Source organism: Ictalurus furcatus, chromosome 18 (assembly GCF_023375685.1).
Source record: "Ictalurus furcatus strain D&B chromosome 18, Billie_1.0, whole genome shotgun sequence".
Taxonomy (NCBI): domain Eukaryota; kingdom Metazoa; phylum Chordata; class Actinopteri; order Siluriformes; family Ictaluridae; genus Ictalurus; species Ictalurus furcatus.
In genome coordinates this window covers 4,738,672-4,763,972 of record NC_071272.1, presented here as the reverse complement: position 1 = coordinate 4,763,972, position 25,301 = coordinate 4,738,672, and the positions used below count along the sequence as shown (strand labels likewise).

The window sequence follows — 25,301 nt, the reverse complement described above, 5'->3', positions numbered from 1 at the left end:
CTTTCCTTTAATTAAGGACCTTTTTTAAATAAATTCTACTTTTAAGAGATTTCATTTGGATATATATATATATATATATAAACAAGCTGAAAAGACAGAGAATTAATGTATCTATCTCTATATATATACACATTAATTAGCTGTATTTTCAGCTTGTTTCCTTCATTAAAGATCTGTAGTTTATTTTGGCTCTTCACTTTCTGTCACTATAGCACTTGCACAAACTCGCATCAGCCTCAAATCTTTCCATTTACAGACTTTTAGTCCTTTTCATCATGCCTTCTTTAAGAGTTCTCACAGTAGGGTCTGTGAAGCTTAGCCTGGGGGTCCGTAATTTTGCATTTTATTTTATTATCGGAAGCCTTTATTATTAAAGCTATTACATTTGTTGTTGTTTTTTTTTTTATAGTTATTACCCTGACAAATTGAAATAAGTGGAATTAATCCAAAACTCAATAACTCAAAAACAGGTAGGCTATAAATAATGTAAATGTAATCAAATAAAAACATGTTCTGTTGGTGGAACATTCCAGAATAATTCGCTCTACAACTCCAATAAATAGACAAATTATTACTGTACACCTGTAAATAATGAGATGAATATTTGAATAGTCGGATTACGCTCATAAAACAAAACCGTGCTGAGGAGATCTTTGTCGTTTTTTCTTTCTTTTTTCTTTACAGTGTGTAATGTTCGAGAAACTCTACTCTAGAGCATCAGCCAAATGGTAAAAAAGTAATCGTAAGTGTAGCTAATGCTTCCTCCATCTGTGGCAGTATAAAATTATAGCTGCATTAAATTTGACTGCATCTGAATACTAAATATTGACGTAATTACAATTGACATGTTCCGTCCTCGTGTCTGTGAATCTGTTTTTCCTACAGTGTTGACGCACTGATTTCTGGTCAGTGGATGTCCTAGATGATGTCATCACGATGCCCTCTGAATGTCCTCAAAGAAGGACATTACAGGGTGTCCCAAAAGTCTCCATACATAGTTTATAAATAAATAAATAAATAAATAAATAAATAAATAGGTTGCGATGGACTTTAACAGGAAACATGGCAAGTACATGGCACTGTAGGCAAATTTATTAACAAATTCAAAAAGACTGGAAGTGTTGCGGGCCGACCGAGAAGTGGACGTCCATGAACATCCACTGACAAAGGCACAACTGACGTGGTGCTGGCAAACATAGTCCCCTATATATGGAGACTTCTGGGACTTCTGGTTTACAGCTTATGTCTCTGCGTAGACAGACCGGCCCGTCCGTTTATACGGTGCCATTTCTTTTGTCATAATTAAATGATTAGTTTAATGTGTCTTAATTTATGGGTTTGTGTTGGCTCGCTTTTTTTTTTTAATTAATGGCAATAATATAAAATGACTGGGTTTTTACAAAATGTTCTCGATGGTATTCTGAGTCCCTGACCCAGTGAACTAGAACGAGGATGTGTTTATGATCGAAACTCCAAAGCGCTTCTGGATATGGGTGTCTGCTACATGCTGTAAACGTAATAAAAAGAAACTATTTCAACTCAACGGTATATTCCATATATAATAGTGCACTGATCAATGCAAATGATATGATCTGAAGTCGACCACGTCCAGGTTTACATTAGTTAGTCTTCTTATCCGTAAAATTTACACCCACACCGGAGCACGAGTAGGTTAAGAACGTTTTACATGAACGGATACCAAATTTCTCGTGAAAACGCTCACTTGAATGATTTTACGAATAAATCCGCTCACATCCCGTTTGATAAATGAGGCCCAATGTGTCCACCTGCCATCTTACCTTCTGGGAGATGTAGCTGCGAGATCTACTTCTTACAGCAGCATGGAATTGAATGATCAGTCCGTTTGCATTAAAATGATCATGGAGCCTCAATCCAATACAGCTTCTTATTTATGAAGCCCATATGCCAGCTAAATGAATGATTTAAGCGCCCTTAAACTATAGTGTTAATCAAATGTATATTTATGAAGCATTGTGTGTACCTGTCAAGTGCCATGAATGTGCTGGTAGTAAAATAAAGGTAATGATATAAAAACAAGCAAGATATGGATTAAAAAAGGACAGTAAGACAGTATCTCAATCAGGTCTGCTCGGGGATGTGGTTCACTCTTGGTTGCAAAGTTTTATAAAAACCACCAGTATCATCTTATGCATTTTGGCATAAGCCTTTAATAAAATCTCCAGAATTGCTTTATGAAATATTTATGCAACACTTATGAATGTGTTATAAAGGCGCCATGTAGTTTCTTAGTCTAAGAATACTACATAAGCAACATTTTAAATTATATATATATATATATATATATATATATATATATATATATATATATATATATATATATATATATATATGGAGGTCAGGGAAACTCATCTTTACTTTTGACACGTCTGCTTTAAGAAAACCTAAACATATTTCACAGAAAAAATTTGGAAATAGTTTTTATTTACTACTTAATCTTGCCTGGGTGTTCAGAAAAAAAAAGAAAAAAAAGAAAAGAAGAAAAATCAAAAAAAAGAAAAAAAGCACAGCTTTAACAAGCACAGCTCTAAAAATGGCTGTAGGCTATGAATAAAGATCGGCATAGTTTTCATGGTCATATTTATTATATTTAGAGTTTATTTAGCACATGTGAAATGAAATGCAAATGAAATCAATAATGCAGCAGTGTGTTTGTTTCAGTGGAACTGGAAGGTGATCTTTAAATACAGGGTTTGTTCGGTTGGTTTTGTTGGGAGGGTTAAAAAGAGACTTGTTTTCAGAAGTTTAGTAGACGGTGTCACAATTTCACCAGGTGAAGGGTTTTCCCAGGCCGCCACACATATAGAGGACAAACTTCTTAATGTTCACAAAGCTATCTGAGCATTTTTTAAAATTATATTCAGCGTAAAGATTTCCAGCAGATCAAAATGAGTCGTCAGCTATCGTTACAGGGAAATTATTGGTCAGGATCAAGCCACCAATTGTACTGCCTTAGAGGATATATATATATATATATATATATATATATATATATATATATATATATATATATATATTCTGCCCCAGCCAGTTCAGGTATTTCATGTGTTCCAGCTCAGGCACATCTGGTGCAACTAATGAAGCCCTTGATTAGTTGCATCAGGTGTGTTTGAGACAACGCCTGTTTTGCATATTTGTGCTGTTGTGAGAGATTCTATTCAGGGGGTTGAATAATTTTGAAACTGGAGAAGTCATTATAAGTTGGATTTTCAGTTGAATTTGGGGAAAACCACGTGAAGCATTCATTGTGTTGAACTATTTCAATTGCTTTTGCTTGATTTGTTCAGCTGAAAGTCTGTAAATTTTGACAATACACCTGAAATTGCAGTGGGGGTTGAACGATTTTGATCGCAACTGTATATATGTATAATTATATAGAATTTAAAAAGAACCTTTGAAATCACAAAAAGTTGTGGATAAACGGATAAGCGTTCAGGGTCAGAGGAAAAAGCAAGTATGATTTCAAACTGCACCGATTGAAGCTACACCTTTTCATCTTAATTTGAATTTTAATCTCAGATCTATCTTTAGATCCATCTAAAGCACATCGAAACACAGACGTCTTCTTCATCTTTTTTCTTTAACGATAAAGATAAGGAGCACGCGTGTAACGCGGGAAGTGCGGAACGCTCCGGCCTCCTCTGGGTCCTGTAGTCCTGTCATCTCTGATCGAGGTGTACCATTAAATATGACACTCACGATTCACCCTGACGTCTGTTGTGAATAGTGATGCTTATTTAAGATAACAGAGGTGCACAAAAGAAAAGAAGGGAGAAGGAAAAAAAGCAAAGCGCTACCTCCTCTGCTCTCGCTGTCGGCGGGTTTCACCTGGATCGGCCTGTTCATCTGTGCAGCGAGAGAGGGATGGTCGAGGAAGGAGAGACAAGACAGGGTAGGGGAGGAGAGGGAGTGAGAAAGAGAGAGAGAGGGAGAGAAAAAGCCAGATGTTAGATTTGAGTGTGAACATAAAGGGACAGGTGCAGCATTCATACACATTTTATACAGTTCAGATATGTCTCAGTGATGATGCCTCAGCTGTGTGTGTGTGTGTGTGTGTGTGTGTGTGTGTGTGTGTGTGTGTGAGCAGGGGTTTAGAGAGTTAGAAATAAAAGAGAACGACAGAGCGTGGGTATGCCATATGTCACATATGTACACATAGGCATGTGCGTGTGAGTGTCAACGGACAGCTTGGTTTGTGTCTGTGTGTGTGTGTGTGTGTGTGTGTGTGCTGGGTTTAATTTCCAGTCTGAGAGCAGCTCCATGTGAAAGCCTCGCGCCATTTAAAAGCGTTTCATTTTTCTTCCGTCACTCGTGGCAGGTTCCCAACCAACTCCACCTCAATAATACATGCACACCGCTGAGCGGTCGGCGCCAATCAATTTTTAATAATGCCAATCGCCACGCTGCCAGAGGGGAGGGGCGGAGAGCGAGGAGGAGGAGGCGGAGGGCAGGAGGGGAAGAACTCGACTCCGCCACTGAACCCCGGCAGTGCAGGTGGAGAATGACAGGAGCTGAAAGGAACGAGAGCGCGATAACGGAAAAGGGAAGAAAGAAGTGGATGGAAAGAGAAGCGAAAGAGACTGCGGTGTTACAGGTCTTTATGATTAAAAGCACACAGGGTGTAAATGTGTGTTTAGTGCATTATTGGCAGGACGATCCAATATGAATATCGTGATCAATGACATCACAATCCATTCTTATGAAGATTTGCAAGTTGGGATGTAGAAATCTGGGACCAATAAAAAGAAATGTAATTCTGACTGACTCATTCTGACCAGTACCTAAACATATCTAGCTTGGTGGGAGTGGTCTCTTCCAGGATGACTCCGCCCCATCCACACGGCATAAGTACCTAAACATATCTAGCTTGGTGGGAGTGGTCTCTTCCAGGATGACTCCGCCCCCATCCACACGGCATAAGTACCTAAACATATCTAGCTTGGTGGGAGTGGTCTCTTCCAGGATGACTCCGCCCCCACCCACACGGCATAAGTACCTAAACATATCTAGCTTGGTGGGAGTGGTCTCTTCCAGGATGACTCCGCCCCATCCACACGGCATAAGTACCTAAACATATCTAGCTTGGTGGGAGTGGTCTCTTCCATGATGACTCCGCCCCCATCCACACAGCATAAGTACCTAAACATATCTAGCTTGGTGGGAGTGGTCTCTTCCAGGATGACTCCGCCCCCATCCACACGGCATAAGTGCTCACTGAATGGAGGACGAAAATGATCTCAATAATATGCTATTGTGTATATACTTGCGCGTAAACTCTTAGAAGCTAAACTCTTTCCAATATATACACGTTTGTCAGAGTTGAAATAATGTTCTGAAGCTACATGAATTAAACCATGTGAACGGAGAGCGCATGATATAATTAATCACTTCACAATCTCTCAATCCATCCAGTGCTGTTAGACTCTCAATTCTGATTGGTCAGAATTTGTTGTTTAACTTTCTATAACAGCACGTGATTGCAACATTACAGTGTATATCAACGCCCTTTTGCTCTAATACACTATCGTATTAGACGATGGAAGGAGTCTCCAGTGTCGGTGCTTTCTAACAGTCTACAAGGCTGTTCCTTTATGTTTCCAACGTGGTAAAATCTTTCACATAGGCCGCATCACGCCACCACAGCGTTGATTATTTTGCTATAACAGCAAAGCCCCAGAAGTGTTTTCTTCCTCTTGTGTTACAAAATCCTTATCACTATTATAAGTGTGATTTCTTGTGCATCCATAGTGTGTTCTAAAGCGTACCGTGAAAATGATCATTCTACAGTGCAATAAATGACGGTGATATAATCCGACTGCACAAAGGCCACTGAGGTGCTTTCACTTAGGTCCAGTAGACACGAAAATGTCCCTCGATGGGGGCTGAATTAAGAAACAGACCCGTGGCCTTACATAAAGTTCACTTGTTTTTAGTCATAATCACACACGCACATGAACACACACACACACACACACACACACACACACACACACACAGTCTGTTTTCCTTCTCTTCCTTCAGCTCCCTCTATTTTTGCCCTGATAGCCTGGTGAACAATTTTAATGCATTCTGATGCATTATTTATTTTTCCGTGCCTGCTGATAGCACAAGAGAGAAAAAGAAAAGGTGGGGGAGACAGAGGACAAAAGACAGAGACAGGATTAAATAAGGGTTGACTGGGACAGAAATTGGGGAGCAGACCAAGGTCACGTACACCAATGCCTGACCAATCTGTCTTCACATCGCTGACTTCACATCACTAGTCGCTTACATCGGTGAAGAAACTAGCGAAGTAATCTGGTGTAACTGTGCGTGTATTTGAGCTTCAATTAAGCACTGACAGCAAGATGGCAGCATTGAGCAAGCCAGCCCACAGCAAGGAACTCTTCTATTTTACTGTGTTGTGAGAGAAAAAAAAAAAATCCTTCCTGTGCCTTGATTTTTACACAAAGAAACATCAGGAAACATGAGTGGAGACAAAGGATTACACACAAATACTTGGGTATAAACTCAAACACATGCACGCGCACACACACACACACACACACACACATACACACACACACAGAGCCATCAGTATTTCCACAGAAATATCACAATAATGCACAATAGTGCAAGCATGTTCGTATACACACACACACACACACACACACACCACACACACTGTGGGTGGACAGAATGGAGTAATACTGTGTGTGTGTGCGTGTTCCTTAAGGATCTCTGTGAGGCTCCATAGAGCTTTATGGATTATGGAAATGGGCACACAGTGCAGAGGAACACGGGGTACACTTTCTCTTTTCTCTTCTGCCTTTCATAGCCAAGGATAAATCAGCTGCCTGAGCAACATGCTGCTTGACTTCTCTCTCCACTTCCGCTGAATCCTGGTTTCACGGTTTCACCTTTCGCGTCCAGTTCTCATCCTGCGTTTTCGTTAATCTCGTCAGCAGGAGGAAATTCCCATTGCAACTGGAGCATCATTGCTTTTTAGTCTTCTGAGTGAGGCAGATTATTTTCTGCAAAACTAGAAATGTGGACCATTGCCATGTTGCTTGGCTGGCATATACCGTATCATATGATCCTCGGTGCTTATGAACACTGAGATTACTGGGATTCGTACCACATAGAAACCATGAGGATGGCTGTGGATGCTCTTCCTTGGATAGCCATCGGACTGCGATCGCTAAGAACGGTTTGCACTCAAGTTTGAGCAGTTCATAAATCAGTTCAATACAATAGACTTCTTTAAGTTAAAACGTATGACGTCACCCAGATGGGAGCACGGGTTCCCTTTCAAGTCTGGCTCGCCTCAAGGTTCCTTCCTCATGTTGTCTCAGGGAGTTTTTCTTTGCCATAATCGCCTCTGGCTTGCTCATTAGGAAACTACGTCTATATTTTAGCATTTTTCTTTCAATGACCTCATCTGAAATATTCTAGATTTTGGAATAAGTATACGTCAAGCAAGAAGAAAAGATATAACCAAATTGAGGGTTTTTTCATGGATAAAAAGGATAGAAAGAAAGAAAGAAAGAAAGAAAGATATAACCTCCCATATAAGCAACCTGAATTTTTGTTATATCCTTTCTTCCTTCTTTCTTTGCTTTCTTTCCTATGAAAGCAACTCAAATTTGGTTAATTATCCTTCTTCCTTCTTTCCTTCCTTCCAGTGAAAGCAACCCCAGTTTACATATCCTTTCTTCTTTCCCTTCTTCAATCCTTTATTCAGTGAAATTTTTTATTTTTTTTAATCTAGATCCATCCATCCATCCATCCATCTTCTATACCGCTTATCCTTCCTTCAGGGTCACGGCGGAACCTGGAGTCTATCCCAGGGAGCATCGGGCACAAGACGGGGTACACCCTGGACAGGGTGCCAATCCATCGCAGGGCACACTCACATACACACTCACACACTATGGACACTTTGGACATGCCAATCAGCCTACCATGCATGTCTTTGGACTGGGGGAGGAAACCGGAGTACCCGGAGGAAACCCCCGCAGCACGGGGAGAACACACAAACTCCGCACACACAGGATCACGGTGGGAATCTAGATATAATCTTAATCAAAAACTTTTATCATTCTAATTAGAATGATAGCATCTCCCACTACGCACTTTTCATCCAATTTAAGACGGATACGTTTTTCTTTCGGTTTCTTCTTCTTCTACAGACTGACAAAATGAGGAGGAAAAAAACACTCAGGTCTAGGGAAGAGAAAGGATCTGGCCTGTACTTTGTGCTTTGCGACACAGAGTGCACCGAGAGTCAGGACAACATGGCCAGGAAAACAAATACTGAATAAAAAACTTACAAATAAATGATGAATTTGCTGGTCTTTGCTGCTCGAGCCTCTCACTCTCAAACACACGTACACACACAGGCTCCCGGAACAATTATTACGACCGTATAATAAACGAGTGAATGGCTGGCACAGTGGAACACTGTTATGTGTTTCACTTGATAAAGTAGACAAAGTGGTCATCTAATTCAAAAACTTCAAACAGGAAGTCGTGCTCAGTTTCGAAAGGGTTTCAAAAGGTCTCTTTCCTTTTCACGGGTTTCTTCTTCACAGGTGTCAGCTAAAAATTTGGATTTAGCTGAATTTTTGAAACCTCCTAACTCGTGCCCGTTTCAAGTCCCCTTTCCCTTTTTTACACAAGTGGATCCTAAGATAAGTTTTTAAACTGTCAGAGGCCTGTGGCTCATTGTAACCCTTCCTGAATCACACGCTGTCTGAAACTCTTACAATCCCCACGTCTCCTACCGCAGCCTGCTGTAAAGCCTGCCTATCTTCACCCACCAGCGAAACCATTCAGCACCTTGACAGCGTCCAAAGGGTTCAATTAAAGGATCACGAAGTGTGAAATATTACATGCATTTGGAGGCAGTCCCATAAATTGTGTTGAACCAAAATGAGACAACTTTACTAGAGTGAGTGAAAATGAGAGAACTTCTCGCAGGGCTTCAGAGAATGTGACCTTGCTTTGCATAGGAACCTCAGGGTAACAGCTAGACTCTAAAACTCCCGCCTCATTATTCAGCGCAAACGCTATGACAATATCACAGCTATAAAGAGGACTGCGCCACGAATACGGTGAATTACTGACTGGCAGATGAGTTTTCAGTCACGACTCTGACTCTGGCTGTGTCTGGCTGCTGACTTAACTACGACGCTCGGAAAGGAAATGCATGAATGCAACCCTTAATTTAGTCGTATCCTGCCAAGTTATGGATCACAAGCCTGATCGATATGATCTCTCCAAGGATACGTCGTTACTTTTAACATTACGCACGAAAAAACCTCTGCATGATGCGCACAACAAGGATAAAACAATACCAACATATTAGGGTGTGAGATTAACTTATTAAACCTGAACTAATCTATTATGAAATCAGGTTACGCATCTACTGACAATCACGACAGGATTACACATACGAAAGCAATAAACAGCTCCAATAAGCTGTCTCTGGTGATTACAACAACAGCAGTAAAAAGACAACATTGATCTGACAACAGAAAATAAAATAAAGAGAAGAAGTGAGGGAGATGACAGGAATGGAGTATAAGGAATAGATACCATTCTTTAGATAACCAATGTGTTGTTGTTGTTTTTTTACGGTTATTTCCTGTCTTCATTGCTTCCTTTAATTCCTTCCTGCCTTTCTTCCTTCCAACTGAACTTCCGAAGTTTCGTTATTCCTTCCTTCATTCCAATTAGCCAACTGTCTGAAAGAACCTCCATTTCCTTTCCTCATTCTTTCGTTCAATTTGGTTATATCCTTCCTTTCTTCTGTCCTTCCTTCCTATGAAAGCAACCCTCAATTTGATTATATCTTTCTTTCTATATTTCTGTCTTTCTTACATTCATTCTTACTTTCTTTCTTTCCTTCCTTCCTATTAAAACAACCCTCAATGTGGTTATACCCTTCTTTCTTTCCTTCATTTCTATCTACCTCCTCTCCTTCCATCCTTCCTTCCCTCAATTTGGTTATATCATCCCTTCCTTACTGAAAGAAACCCAGAATTTTGGGCAGGAAGGAAGGAAAGATATAACCAAATTGAGGGTTTTTTCATGGATAAAAAAAAGATGGAAGGAAAGAAAGAAGGAAAGATATAACCAGATTCCGGGTTTCTTTCAGTAAGGAAGGGAGGAAGGATATAACCAAATTGAGGGTTGCTTTCATTGGAAGGAAGGATGAAGGATAAATAACTAAATCTGAGTTGCGTTCATAGGAAGAAAGCAAAAAAAGAAGGAAGAAAAGATATAACCAAATTGAGGGTTTTTTCATGGATAAAAAGGATAGAAAGAAAGAAAGAAAGAAAGATATATACCCTCCCATATAAGCAACCTGAATTTTTGTTATATCCTTTCTTCCTTCTTTCTTTGCTTTCATTCCTATGAAAGCAACTCAAATTTGGTTATTTATCCTTCTTCCTTCTTTCCTTCCTTCCAGTGAAAGCAACCCCAGTTTACATATCCTTTCTTCTTTCCCTTCTTCAATCCTTTGTTCAGTGAAAAAAAAAATCCTCAATTTGGTTCCTTCCTTCCTCCCTTTCTTCCATCTTTATCATGAAAGCCACCCCAATTTGGTTATATCCGTCCTTCCCGTCTTCCAATGAAAGCAACCCCAATTTGGTTAGATCATTCCTTCCCTCGCTCCTTCCTTCTTTATTCCTTCACTCTCTTTCTTTCTGTTTGTCAGCTTATTTTGCAGTGTGTTGTTGCTTGGCCATAAATCCTGCATTCTCACCCAGAAGTAGGCATAAATCACATTGCACCACAGACCTGCCTTCACTGTATTTGCTTTTACTTATCTAATGAATAAAAAATGAAAAACAAGCCCAAAACTTATCAAACAGTGGAGTCTCTCTCTGTCTCTCTCTCTCTCTCTCTCTCTCTTTCTCTTTCTCTTTTCCCGTCCTGCTTTTTTTGATCCTCTCCACAATACCCTGGCATGAAAGTGGTAGCTCTAAGTGCACTTGTGTAATTGGTAGAAGATTATTTATGAGTTTTACAGTGGTGCTTTCATTTGTTGCCTGTCTTTACGCATGACTGGAGGGGCAATCAGGGCTCGAGCAGCATTCTGCTTGTGATTTGGGTGCATGAACCTGACCTTGTGCTGCTCTTCTCACCGAGTCACAAGAGGTGAATGAGTGAGAGGTGGAGGGAGACAGAAGCATATCTCTTTCTTCCTAGGGGAGGGCTGAGGAGAATGTGAGAGAGATGTGGATATTCTTAGACATACATAAGACTGCACCTATTGTACTCCACCAGAGGAAAAGAGCATGGGGGGGGCGGGGGGGTTGACTTTCAAGAGATCCTAATAGATTTTGAAGAGACTGCACAGTTTTTGTCTGATTTTTGATTGGAGAATACACCATAAATGACATAAGTGTTAGTGAACACACCAAACATCCAAACAACGTTACCGAAAGATAGCAAGAACAAATATGGACATTTCACCTGACAGGACAGGTACAAGTGCTCTAACTCAATTCGTCTGTCCTCCATTGAGGACCATCGGGGGAGCCGCACATGCTTTTTTTGCGCTTTCTATTTTCATTGGCCGTTAATGCTCTTCGTTCAAATTTGAGTTGCTGACTAGGATACTCTATTAGACTAGGTTCATAGTCAGGTTGAAATAAAATCAACATACACAGGTTCACTTTGAATCGGCTGAAACTTGATCAGGATGCAAAAAATTACAGCCTGTGTTCCTCCCACACTTGTCAAGTTTTTTTTTGCTGACCATCAATGCTGACTGCCCCAAAATTCTGTAGACCGACCATCCTTTTGGTCCGACTGGGTACCAGCTGCCAAAACACAGGCTGAACTGATCAAACTGGTAGACCATCTTTGCCAACTGTTTCCTTTCTACCCGCACCTACCAGCTGGCAGAATGGTCTACCAGTTTGACTAGCTTGGCATGTGTTTTAGCAGGTGCTAGCTGGTCAGACTAATCTTGATTCTTCTTAACCTTTTAGGATCTTAAAAGCCACCACCCCCGTCCCTGTGCTTCTTTCCTCTGAGCGGTGTACAATAAGTGAAGACTTTTGTATGTCTAAGAATATCCAGAACAGACTTAGATCAATTGCAAATTGTGCAGTAATCAAGGTAAAATGTCAGTGTGTACTCACAGTGAAATTAATCTTGATTTAAGACATTTGGAAGACAAGTGTCTTGTATGTACACCTACTCTAGATACCTAACGAACAGAACACTTGTATGCATCTGAGTAGTGGATCATCCAAGAAACGTCCATGTAAGAATGTCCTACTCAGTGCATTGAGGGCTACATCTGCCTTAATTTTGACATGTGCTATTGTTTTGGTTGTTACCTAAAGTGTGCACCATTTCTTCGTTCAGCCCTTGATTCGTTTGCCTATTTCTATCCTACTGTTGCTTTTTCTCATTGCTAAGTCTCATCCATTGTTAATGTGTGATGTTGACATGTTTGCGAATTCTGATTTTCAAACCCTTGATTGTTTTCCATTTCTCTATTATGGATCAACCTTGCGGGGGGTTAACATGTTTGCCTCGCATCTTCACCCTGTGTGCACGTAGTTCGCATGTTCTCCCTGTGCTTCATGGGTTTCCTCCGGGTACTCCTGTTTCCTCCCTCAGTCCAAAAACATGTGTTGTAGGCTGATTGCCATTTCCAAATTATCCGCAATGTGTGAATGTGTGTGCGATTGTGCCCGTCCAGCGTTGTGCCCCAGGTTCCCTTGTCCAGGGTGCTCAGAGCTCCCTGGGTTAGGCTCCAGGCTCCACCGCGACCCTTTGTAGGATAAGCGGTATGGAAAATGGATGGATGGATTAATTTCCTTAGTGTTGATTACTCATGCTCTGACTCCTACTATGTACTCTGACAACAATTTGACAAGGAGCTTTAATAATAAAAACACTGAGTATACACACTTGTGTCCTGGCTCTGACCGTATATTACAAAGAAATGTTTACAACAAATGTAGCAAGTAGCTATTATTTGTAATTAGCAAAATGAGCAGTTTCAATATCTAGTGTAGCTAACTGCATTTTTAAAAGGAGCTTACCTCACACTGGCTCTACAGTAAACCTTGCTCTAGTGCAGTGGTCACCAAGCCTGTTCCTGGAGATCTACCTTCCTGAAAAGTTCAGCTCCAACCATAATTGTGCCCACCTGACCAGCCAATCATTGCTTTAAGAAGTTCTTGATCAACTAAACCAGGTGTATTAGATTTTGTTTGGAGATGACACCTGCAGGAAGGTGGATCTCTCTTTAAGTTCAGAGGGGTGGTGACCACTGCTCTAAGGTGTTAAATTTCCATTTTCTGATTGGACAAATTTCTGCATATGCGAATTGACACTATTTGTGTCCATTTCTGACTGCATGAATGGTTTTTGTGATGCTGGCTGACTTTTATATCTCTCTCACCATAAATCTTCTGAAATCAGGCCACAACGAGTGAACAGTGGACTAGTTCAACAAACAGACTTCATATAAAAACCACAACGAACTTTCTTTTACTTTCACACTATCCGTCGTTACCCAGATGAGGACGGGTTCCCTTCTGAGTCTGGTTCCTCTCAAGGTTTCTTCCTCATATCACCTTAGGGAGTTTTTCCTCGCCACCGTCTCGCTCAATAGGAATAAATTCACACACTTAAAATCTCTATCATATGTTTATATGTTTCTGTAACGCTGCTTTGAGACAACGTCCGTTGTTAAAAGCGCTATACAAATAAAAATGAATTGAATTGCTTTGGTTTTCAATGTGAATTAACACCTTTTACCATTACAACGCATGTTTTAAAATGAGCGCATCAAACACAATACACACATACACACTGTATGTAAGGCACACACATCATCATCCTTCCTGCCAGCTTTCCTCCCTTATGTCATCATCAGCCATCAGCAGCCTGCCTGATTAAATATAGAACAAACACACACATGCAGACAGCGGCATTGAGAGAAAAAAAAAAAACCCAGCTGATCCCACTAAGAGCTTCCTTCTACTCCTACTGAAGCTGAACTATGGAGAATCGAAGCTAATTTGGTGAGTGGTTTCGTGAGCACAGGCCTTGCATGCTAGCAGTGATCGATCATTAAGCTCGCGTTGTTGTCGAGTTGCTAAGTGTGTTACCGTACGTTGCTAACGGTTCACAACAGCTACCTGCCTATCATTCTTCTCTCTCCTCTGATGGCTACCAATCACTCTTAGATTACGCCGGACATTTCAAGAAATTGCTGCCTGATGAAAAAAAAAAAATATTCGATTTGTGCTGCAGCGATTAGTCCATGTCAACACACACACACACACACACACACACAAAATGATTGATGAGAATTTTTCAGAATCGCTGCATCATTCATCGAAGGAAGACAAAATGCACTTTTAGCCAAATGACAGTTTTCAGAGGACACAGTGACTTATATGTATAATTAGTAAAATGGAAATCTCAGTGACAGGGCAATTTTTGAAACCATGACCGAATGATAAGCAGCCGCAATGATCTATGCTTCTAGTCGCATTATCAGTTTTCAAGTTTCGGCCTCCTGATGTATGTAAAAAAAAAAAAAAAAGGTAAACAAAACTGACACACTGTATATGTACAGTATATCAGATAAATGGCATGTATACAAGACACAGTGGAACTAAGCCATAGCCAAATTGAAGCAGGACATGATTACAGCACAGGATTGTGACTGCCATCATTTGATTCTAGCTAGTTAGTGCTAATTTCAAAACCATTCAGCATGCTAGCTAGCATCGCTAATAAGCACTTATCACATTTCTTGTATTTGACCAAAAATCCAATGTAGCGTTACAAAAATAAGCAATAAAATGCACTTTTATTCCTTAGCACCGGATGTTATAGCAAAATAATCAATAAACAAGTTGTACGGCCCCTAAGTTGATGATTTACTAATAACAACACGTCCCAAAGTGTTTTATTCCTCTTCTACCACAGCGATTTGCGAATTATTATGTTATATATTAGCGATCAACACTGCTCCTTCACCAGACTCTCGTTTTTTTCTCCTCTTTCTTGAAGTTAAAAACATGAGTATTGTCATATTACTAAGAAGCTCTTTAGTATGATGCTCTGAAACTGGTGACTCCTTCTAAAAAAAAAACTAAAAAAAAACATCACATCACATCACAGAAAGCTTCACCATATCAACAATTATATACGTTTTAAAATCTTTTTATATGGCGCGTCCACCGTACAAGTTCCAGTGAATGAGGTGTTACTATAGAAACGATAACGTGACAAACAAAAATGTATTCATAGGGTTGCGCGATCGTATAGCTAGGTGAGTTTCAGATTATTTCAGTTATCTGATGAATTGAAAGTATAACCGATATATTAAATCTAGGCAAGTATTGAAATATCAGATCATTTGCTACATCTTACATCTTTCCCATCTTCCAGCTTAACTGATGATATTACATCGTAATTCTCCCCGAAACGAAACGACAGCTGGTTGTCTCAGGGGCGTAAATTAAAGTCAAAGACGGCAAACCGCGACCACATTTTTAACTGCTGCAGACATATTGCCCTAGGAATGGTAGTAATCTCTTCAGAGCAGGATACAGTCACAAATACCTTGTAAAGATGCCCTGAGTATAGTAACTGTCTAGCCTGAGCAGCTGCTATCACATTCAGACAATAACACACCTGTGAGAAGCCCTTGAAACTCACTCGTTTATACAACGAATAACACGTGCATCTGTGCTCATAAAAGACTTTCATGCAAATGCATTCCCACGAGCACTCCAACAATAACCTTCACGCACGCTTCGGCACGGATTCTCCGATGATTATAATTGCAGGCACACATACACACACTTACTTCATGTATGGAATGATTCAAAGTTGTAGTATTTCGGTACAATGGGAGTTTGAGTAACGTTTTTACTTGCTTTTGAAGGAATTCGGACCGATCCCGACGCCTCCACAGTTATTACTTATGTTTGCAGCCGCTTGCGATATTTTCTAACAAATGTAGCTGGTTTACTTGGTGATTGAAACCACCGTGACCCTGAGCAAGTTAAAGCAGTTACTGAAGATGAATGAATGAAAGCACCAGGCAAGCACTCAGTACACTCCCATGTTGATGAACATGGCTTTATTTGTCCCACAAGCTTCATATCTGATGGAAAAGTAAAACGTGTGCTCCAGCGACTGCTCTGAACGACAGCCTCCCTTTTTGAAACAAGTTATTTTAACAAACATGGCAACCCGTAGGGAACCGTGGCTTAGTGGTTAGCACGTTTGCCTCGGATCTCCGGAGTTGGGGGGTTGGAATCCCGCCTCCGCGCTGTGTGTGTGGAGTTTGCATGGTCTCCCCATGCTTTGGGGGTTTCCTCCTCCAGTCCAAAGACATGCGTTGTAGGTTGATTGACATTTCCAAATTGTCCCGTAGTGTGTGAATGTGTGTGTGATTGTGCTGGCGCCTTATCCAGGGTGCTCGGAGTTCCCTAGGATAGGCTCCAGGCTCCACCATGACGCTGTGTAGGTTAAGCGGTACAGAAAACGGATGGATGGATAGAAACTGAATGGTGATGGACCCATTCAAGGTGTATTCCCATCTTTTACCCAGCGTTCCCCAAATCTACCATGACCTGGAGCAGGATAACTGCTTAGGATGAATGAATACATATTGACCTTTCGTTTTAAGAATGATTAAGAGAGTTCAAAAAGCTTCTTGTTTGAACAGTGTCTTCAAAAATGTTGCTCCAGACCTTAACAAGGTCAAATTTAATACACAGGCATGGCATTAGTAAAGAAAGACTAAAGAATACACGAGATTTCATGCATGCTTGGAATATTGACACAGCACTATTCAAGCACACAGCGAACAATGTTTAAAACTCACATACTAAAACAGTCTCGTAAAATTCAAAGACAATATAACGCTGGCGATCACGCGTTCATTTATTTATTTAGGTTTATAATACATGACCTGTGGCCTGTGACTCCACATTTATTTCTCCAGCTGTTCCGGAGTGAAAAAAGTATGGTCGTTGTTGCTTCGCACCCAGATTTTGACTATTGTGTTCATTCGTTCTTCTGTCATACAGTTTCTGTGAAGAAATGGTTCGCTACAGCCAAGTACTAGACACGTGTCATATTTCTTCCTTCACAACTTTGAAGTACAGCCTGCTACACTGTTTTAAATCAAATTTAATGGTTCATTTAAGCTTAAGCATTCATCTAAAAGTGTAAATTGTGATTGTGGATGCTTAACAGTGATCCTAACATACAAAAATAGCACTTATTCCTCGTAATGAAGCTTATTTAAAAACTCAATTCGAAACACAAAGGAACTTTAGCTATTCTCTTGCGTAGTCTTGGAAGACTAAAATATACAGTACTGTGCAGAACTTTTAGGCACCCTATTATTTATTTTTTTTTGGTACAAACTTTATAGAGTTATAGATTTTTTTACTTTATGACTTCTACAGTACATTATCAAGTCAGTACAAAAGACATTTTAGATTTCCAAACACAAAATTAAACCTTACAGGAAAATGTTGGTATGTCATTAAAGAAAGCAGCATATTAAGTGGCAAGAGAAAAAAAAACCAAAAAAAAACAACAACAATGAAGGCTGATGGGTTTCGCTGCAAAAATACGAAGCAAGTGTGACAGTCAAAGTCTCCAGAAGACCCGCGGCTGGTTCTGTAAGATGCTCAAAAAAATTTACCAGCTCATTTCCCTATAAAACTGCACTAATTTTTATTTAATTTTTTTGTCGCACCAAATATTTACTACTGTATACTGGTCTTTACTGTATTATTATTATTTTTTCATTATTTTTGAAGGAATCTTTGCTTTACAGCATTTCTTTCCATGCGCCGAAAACTCGCACGGTACTGCACGGTACTGTACATATAATGCTAATACCACATAAAAGATTTAAACTAGGACCTTAAAGCCTTTCCTAAGGCATCTACATAGATTTGCTGTCGATCAGCAGAGTTTTCAGTTGTCATAGATGCTTTATTATTCTGATAGATTAGACAGGAACTCTAAGATAAAGACTGAGATGAAGTCCCTCAGTATCTAGCCTCAATACTGAGGTTATTGAATTGCTTCAGCTCACAAAACCTCCAAACTGATATTTTCCTTTGATGGAAGAATGTGCCTATATCAAATAAAAAGCCTGCCTTTTCATTTGAGTATAGCAAAAAAAAAAAAAAAAAAAATGCCCAGGCTCACAATCGACAGCTTCACAGCTCTTAACGCTGCCATAGAAAATACACAATCATTCAAATAACCCTAAATAAAATATTACATTTAAATGTAATTATTTAGTAAAGACGACAAATCAAACCACTGCGATATCAATATATTGTGCGGTAAGAAAAGTAGAGAAAAAAGGTACAGACCGATATTATTAACACGTACTTGAATCTTCGATTCACGTGCGTCGAATATGAGTACGGCTACAAGGTCTCATTTACCAACAAACACCGCTGTCGAAAGAAAATTTCACGCAATTGCGATTTCACCAATTCAGGTAGTTTTTCGCGAAATAGCACAAAAAAAACTCCACAAGCTACATCGCAAATTCAAAATCAAGCATTTTTACCTGCAACAATCACAACAAAAAAGATTTTTTAGGGACTACTAAGCTCTAAGACTATGATTAATCTATTCAAGTCAATTTTATTGAAGCTGTCCTTGCATCCATGTCGGTTTCCTCTAGGTTCTATGTACATGGATTGGCTACAAGTGTGTGAATGTGTGTGTAAGGTGCCCCATGATGGACTGGTGTCCCATCCAGGATGGATTCCACCTCACATCCTGGATGTGTCTCACATCTGAAGACCCAGAGCATCCTTGCATAATTTACTTTCACTTCCATGTGCTTTTCTTCCGAATATTTAGTCCTTCTATGAATTTCTGACCACTCTTTTCAGATAAAAAAACAAAAAACAAACAAACAAGAAAAACAGACACGTAGATGGAAATCCTACGTCTTTCTCTGTATCTCGCTCTTTCTCACACTCGCACAATGCGAAGAATGAAATCTGGACCCAAACACTGCTTCACCTTCAAAGAAAAATGGATAACAAAGAGCATGAGTCAGTGAAATCAGTTTCTCGGGTGCACTTATCTCCCCCGTGCTTTCAGACGAGTCCTCCATTCATCTATATGCTACACACTGCATCACCCAAAGAGGTTGCAGCCTCTTGGAAGATGATTAAAATCTTAAATAATTTAAAACACAATCCCCAAAGAGGAGAGAAATCAAGAGGGTGGAGGGGAGTAAGGGACAGAGAGAGGGAGTGAGAGAGAGAGAGAGAGAGAGAGAGAGAGAGAGAGGAAACAGAGAAAGAGAGAAGCACATTGAGCTGAAAGGAAACACTGTAATATTTTTGACCTTTGGAAGAGGAGTGAAATAGTGTCCTTCTCTTCACTGAGAGCTGAGGCTCTGTCCTGCTCCTTTAATTTACTTTCTCTCCTTTGCAGACACCTTCTTCTGTGAACTCGGGGAGGGCGGCCAAGCCGGCCAGCTCGAGCTCCCATACGGTGAAGGGTATCATTTTCATTATTAATGCCCAAGAGTTAGCCCTAAAATGTGCAGGGTAAATATGCAATCAAGAGCCGGCCGAGAACAGCGAGTTCCCTGCGTGAGCTTAAAGAGGACTCGGCAAACATTTGGGACGAGCGCAGACATTTACGTCCGGAACTAACTGGAATGCAATACACACAGGAAATCGCAGGTGACTGTCAGTTAGCTAGAATTTATGAACGAAATGCATCAGATTTTTATGGATCAGCGACAGTGGCGAGGAAACCAACGTTCCGAGGAGAACCAAACGCGGGAGAAGCAGACTTCAGAACCAGACTCGTGACCTGGGGAGGGTCAAAGGGGATCCTGATCCTATCCTGGGAACGCTGTGAATGAAGCAGGAATACACTCTGCATGGGACACACATTCACATCTAGGGTAATTTAGAGGGAACTAATAATAGCCAATTATCTTTAGGAGGAAATCCACATGGATACAGGGACAATATGCGAAACCCCAAACAGACAGTAACTCAAGTTCAGGATTGAACCAAGGAGCCACAGTATCAACCTAGAATGATTTCATCAATGTTTTCACATAAAGTTCCTTCGGTCAAGAAAATATCTCTAAGTATCGTAATGTACTCTATGTAATGACTTTGCAACTCTTCATTCTGAATAGTGAACTGAACTCTCTCTTTTTTAAGCTGCAGTGTGTCTCCGGAGAGGATTGGACTGTCTATTACAAGCAGAGAAAGTCCTCTATGGCTCTCTCTCTCCCGAGACTTGGCCCACCATTTACACAGCCAAAGAAAAATCAATGGCTTAATGATCCAAAACCAGTAATAGAAAGAGTAAAAAAAAAAACACACACACACTCCCTCTAAAACAATAAAATGTCTTTTGGCAAATGCAGCTCCATTCTGTGTCACAGTGTGTGTCCGCATGCGCTTGTGTGTGTGTGTGTGTGTATGTATGAGTGTGCTCACCCTGGCTTGGTGGTGCAAAACATATTGATTTATCGATTGTCTGTTTTTTGCCTGGTCTCCTTCACTCTTTCTCTTCCTCTGCGTGCCTAGAAGCTGCAGGGACGGGTGCTGCGAGTCAGCCATCCTGGTGTTTATATCATCCAGATTTATTAGCCTGGGTCACGACCAAATCAAAACCTTGACCCATCCGCTCAGTACAATTTACAAGTACCTTCCAGGAGCTTGTGAGATTTTGTCATGGGCCGCGCTGCCCCTTCTGAGTGCACCGGTGCCCTGGTGTAAGCCCACCTTCTCGGGTTAATTTAACAATTAGTGGACAGCTCGTGCTTTATGATTGACCTCCGTGAAGCGTAGAGCTGTGCTTGTTATCCTGCATCAGTCTACCATGTTAGCGATCCTTTTAGCTAGACGAGGGATGCGGAAACATTTTTTGTCCACGGAACCCATTCAGCCCATTGTTCCTTAAGTATCCTTGAGGCTTTACATAGGATAACATTAAGTACAATCTTTGTAATAAACAGTGCCTGTTACATAAAGCATGCTACTTTTGCAATTATCCTATCAGCCAATCATGTAGTCGCAGAACAACGGATAAAATCATGCAGATACAGGTCAAAAGCTTCAGCTGAGGCTCACATCAAGAAAGAAACACCTTTATGATGAGCGAGGGCAGAGGAGAATGGCTAGACTGGTTTGAACTGAGATAAAGGGTATGGTAAATTGAAAAAAAAAAAAAAACACTCTTTACAAATGTGGTGGGCAGAAAAGCATATCAAAATGCGCAAACCTTGAGGTAGATGGGCTACAACGGCAGAAGACCACATCGGGTTTGCCAGGCTACAGTGTGCACGTACTCACTGACACTGGACAGGAGAAGATTAGAAAAAGACAATGCTTTTCTTATGGACGTCAATTTCCTGAGCGAGATTTTTAGAATGTGCCCACCATAAAGAATGAACGATGTAACATCAGCACAATGAGATATTTGGCTGCTGTGATCAGATCGCACAAGCAGGGACGGATCCTAAATGCACACGCAGACCCAGTGTCTGAAACGGTACCCGTTCATCTCAGCCCTCGCTTTCAAATGAACTCGTGTCTATTTGGTTCTCGCAGTGTACACTGCGGGAGCCACAGGTAGGCCGCATTGAACCGCTCACAAAAATAATCATCGCAATAAAAGTGAGGGGAAAAAAAAAAAACCCTCAGCGCTATGAATAAAAAAGTGCAAAGTCAGTGAGCGGCGGAGCGGCTCCTCGATCCGAGTGTGGTTGTCATGACGACTTGTTATCCCCACTACTCCCTGAAGCAGCTGGGAAATCAGGAGGGGAGGGCTACTGGGATCGGGGCTATTCTTAAACACACAGCAACAGGCAAATGCAATTACAGACACAGCGAGCCAGTGGCCTAATCAAATCAGCAGGGAGGGATGGAGGCGAGAGGCGGGGGCCTGTCGGAAGCCTGTCGTTCGCCTGGAAAAGCTCAGCCAGATGCAGGGCACGCTCCACACACACACACACACACACACACACACATGCACACACACACACACACAGACACACTGATGAATGATGGAAAAAAACAAATCAGATATGAAGGAAGCCCAGGACGATGGACTTGTTATCTCCTCCAGCTCTTTTCCCATCATGCATTAAAGCCCTACTCATCTCCTTTTCCAGAAAGGTATTTACATGTCCTCCCCAGGGTCTCAGTGTCCACTGTGTGGATGTGACGGGTGAGGTGTGACCAGGCCTGTCTCCTGTCTCACGGTGCTAATGAGTAGGGTAATTACTGACGGCCCAGGCTGAGGGAGGCAGCAAGTACGGCAAGGGACCGTGCTTAGTTAACCTCCCCCATGACGCACGAGCACGTTTAATTAAACTGAACTCTTAGGGACCTCGCAGAGACTGAGAAAGAATAGCGAGGAGAAATTATACAGATTTTTTCATTGGGGCTATTTTTAAACTCTGAATGGGACACCTCCTCAGCCTGATACTCCCTTTGAGTGTCTTCCTTTATCCTAATGTATATATACTGTATATAATTTAAAATGGGCCGTGGTTGGATCTTCCAGCAGGACAATGATCCAAAACATACATCAAAATCAACTCAAAAATGGTTTACTGATTACAAAATCAATGTCCTGTCATAGCCATGTCAATCCCCTGACTTGTAACTCATAGAAAACCTGTGGGGTGAACTGAAGAGGAGAGTCCACCAGCGTGGACCTCGAAATGTGAAGGATCTGGAGAGATTCTGTATGGAGGAACGCTCTCAGATCCCTTGCCATGTATTCTCCAACCTCATCAGCCATTATAGCAGAAGACTCAGAGCTGTTATCTCGGCAAAGACAGGTAGCACAAAGTATTGACTAAAAGGGTGCGAATAATTGTTGCACACCTATATTTAACAAAGATATTTTTTGGGGGATAAATCATAGCAGAGTATTTTTGTGAATTTTTTGAACAAAAGATCGAAAGTTTAAACAAGAAAGACAATTTTTCACAGACTTCTTTGCTCATATTTACCAAGGGTGCCAATATTAGTGGAGGGCACTGTACACAATGCTTAGCTCTCATACTGGTACTGCCAGTAACACGCTAAACTGCACCGAGCGCGCTGGAAAAAAAAAAAATACGTTGTAAAAGACATCGTACAAATGAATTTTTTTTTATTTTTTCAAAGTTTTACATGAAACTAAATCTTCCAGTGTTCTGGTTTGAGCTCAATCGTTGAATTAAGTCAATTTAAGGCAGCACAACATGGGCTAAAACATTAATCTGTTTTAATCCTGAAATAATGATTATCTCATGTATCTATCCATTTTAGCAACACAATATTCATTTAAGCTTAAATTTCTTCTTTATCCAAATTAGTCTGGTTTAAATGAATTTATTTTTCATTGCTTGGTCATTAAAGTCATTCCTTTGATTTGGAATTTAAAGTTTCATTTCATATGTATTTAATTTATTCGATCTCGTTTGACTTCTACTTTTTTGTACGTTTATTCTTCTTCTTTCCCCTCTACATTATAATGTTATATATATATATATATATATATATATATATATATATATATATATATATATATATATATATATATAGAATCGCTCTGTTGCACTACAAAGGAAATAAAATAATTACCTGTCTGCTAAAGCCCATCAATGTCTACCACAAATAATTTGTTCTCAGTGAAATGAGCTGCAAATCCACAACTGATCCAGATTTTTGCTGCCTGTCATGTTGGGCTCAGTAGTTAAAGCTCTGAACTATTGATCAAAAGATTGGTATTAAATCCCTGAACTGCATACAGAGAAACGTATGACAGGTTAAAAAAAAATAAATAAAAAATCCCAACAAAATAGCTAAAAATCAGATAAAAAAACAATGCTGCAAAACAGTTAAGGACTACATCAGAAGTCTGGAGTTGGATGGATTACAGTCAGATATCATGGATAGTAACGAGAAACTGAATTTCCATCCCTACTGCAGTGGTTTAGGTCTCGGAACCCTACCACGCAACGTTCTGAAAGGAGTAGAACCATCCAAAGAACGCTTGAGGAACATTTGTTCCAAGAGTGCACTATAATGAGGGCCTGGTCCATTAAGGCTGCAGTTCTGTCTTTAATCAAACCAGCCAGGAAAGTCCTTCAAACGTTTAATCAAGGAAATAAATTGTCATCCTAAATTGTCTTCAGTCGCCATCTTAAACATCTGGGCTGCTTTGAGCCTCCCACTGATCGCCTGCTGTTTTATACGAGAACAATTCCTCTCTGCTTTCTACCGCCTGAACAAATGAGGGAGAACAGAGGGGGTGGGAGGGGTGGGGAGGGGAGAGAGAGAGAGAACGTAAGAAGGGTGTGGGTGTCAAAGGCCGAGAAAGTGTGTGTAAAATAGCACGGCTTGTTTAATTCATCAAAACTGGCCTCGTAGAGAGTTGTAGTTTTAAACTTTAATGAAAGGGCCCTAAAGTCCTGAAGTAGCGAAAAGAATAGGGGAGAAAATATAAAACAGGGAACTTGGAGAGAGAGAGGGGGCTTGGAGAGACTCAGCAAAACAATCCTTCTCTGTCATTACTCTGGGCTCTGTTTTGCGATACACACAAACACCCAATCATACACACTAGGTCTACTTTGCTCATGTTTATTGGCTTGTACTGGTGCAGTCTGTGATGTGAGTTCAATGTGTCAGCACAACGAGCTCTCCTGCTGCTAGAACACAGCCCATGACTTCCTCCATCGTGCATACGTGTTCGTGGAAATGAGGAAACTCATAAGAATGACGGTGTGCGAATAAATAAATGTATCTGAATTCCAGTTTTGTCCTCATGCATGTTTCCACACTGGTGCTACACTAATACGAATACTGTATGAAGAGTGCATTCCCTGCAGAATTGAGCACAGACACTGTTTTGTGTTGTGTAGATACAGTATCTCACTATCAGCCGTGGATCCTTCCACACCTATCAGTCTGGTTGTGTTGTCTGAATCAGAGCGAATCTGATTCTTTTGGTTCAGAAGCACTTTACACCGTTTCTCATTCACCATTCATACACACACTCACAGACCAATGAGAGCAGAACTGCCATGCAAGGCGCTAGCCTGCCATCGGGGGCAACTTGGGGTTCAGTGTCTTACTAGGAATGGACTAGTTCTGATTGGGTATTGGGAAGTGGACTAGTTCTGATTGGATATTGGTAAATGGACTAGTTCTGATTGGGTATTGGGAAGTGGACTAGTTCTGATTGGGTATTGGTAA

General features: G+C 40.7%; 1 protein-coding gene across 3 annotated transcripts in view; it reads right to left on the bottom strand.

Annotated features, from left to right (window-relative positions):
* celf4 (CUGBP, Elav-like family member 4) overlaps positions 1-25,301 on the bottom strand; it is a 94,541-nt gene that overhangs the window by 20,957 nt on the left and 48,283 nt on the right. For all 3 annotated transcript variants that reach the window (XM_053648923.1, XM_053648925.1, XM_053648924.1), the window contains exon 3: positions 3,837-3,885. In XM_053648923.1, the coding sequence (XP_053504898.1) occupies positions 3,837-3,885 (49 nt within the window). The remainder of the gene's footprint in view (positions 1-3,836; positions 3,886-25,301) is intronic.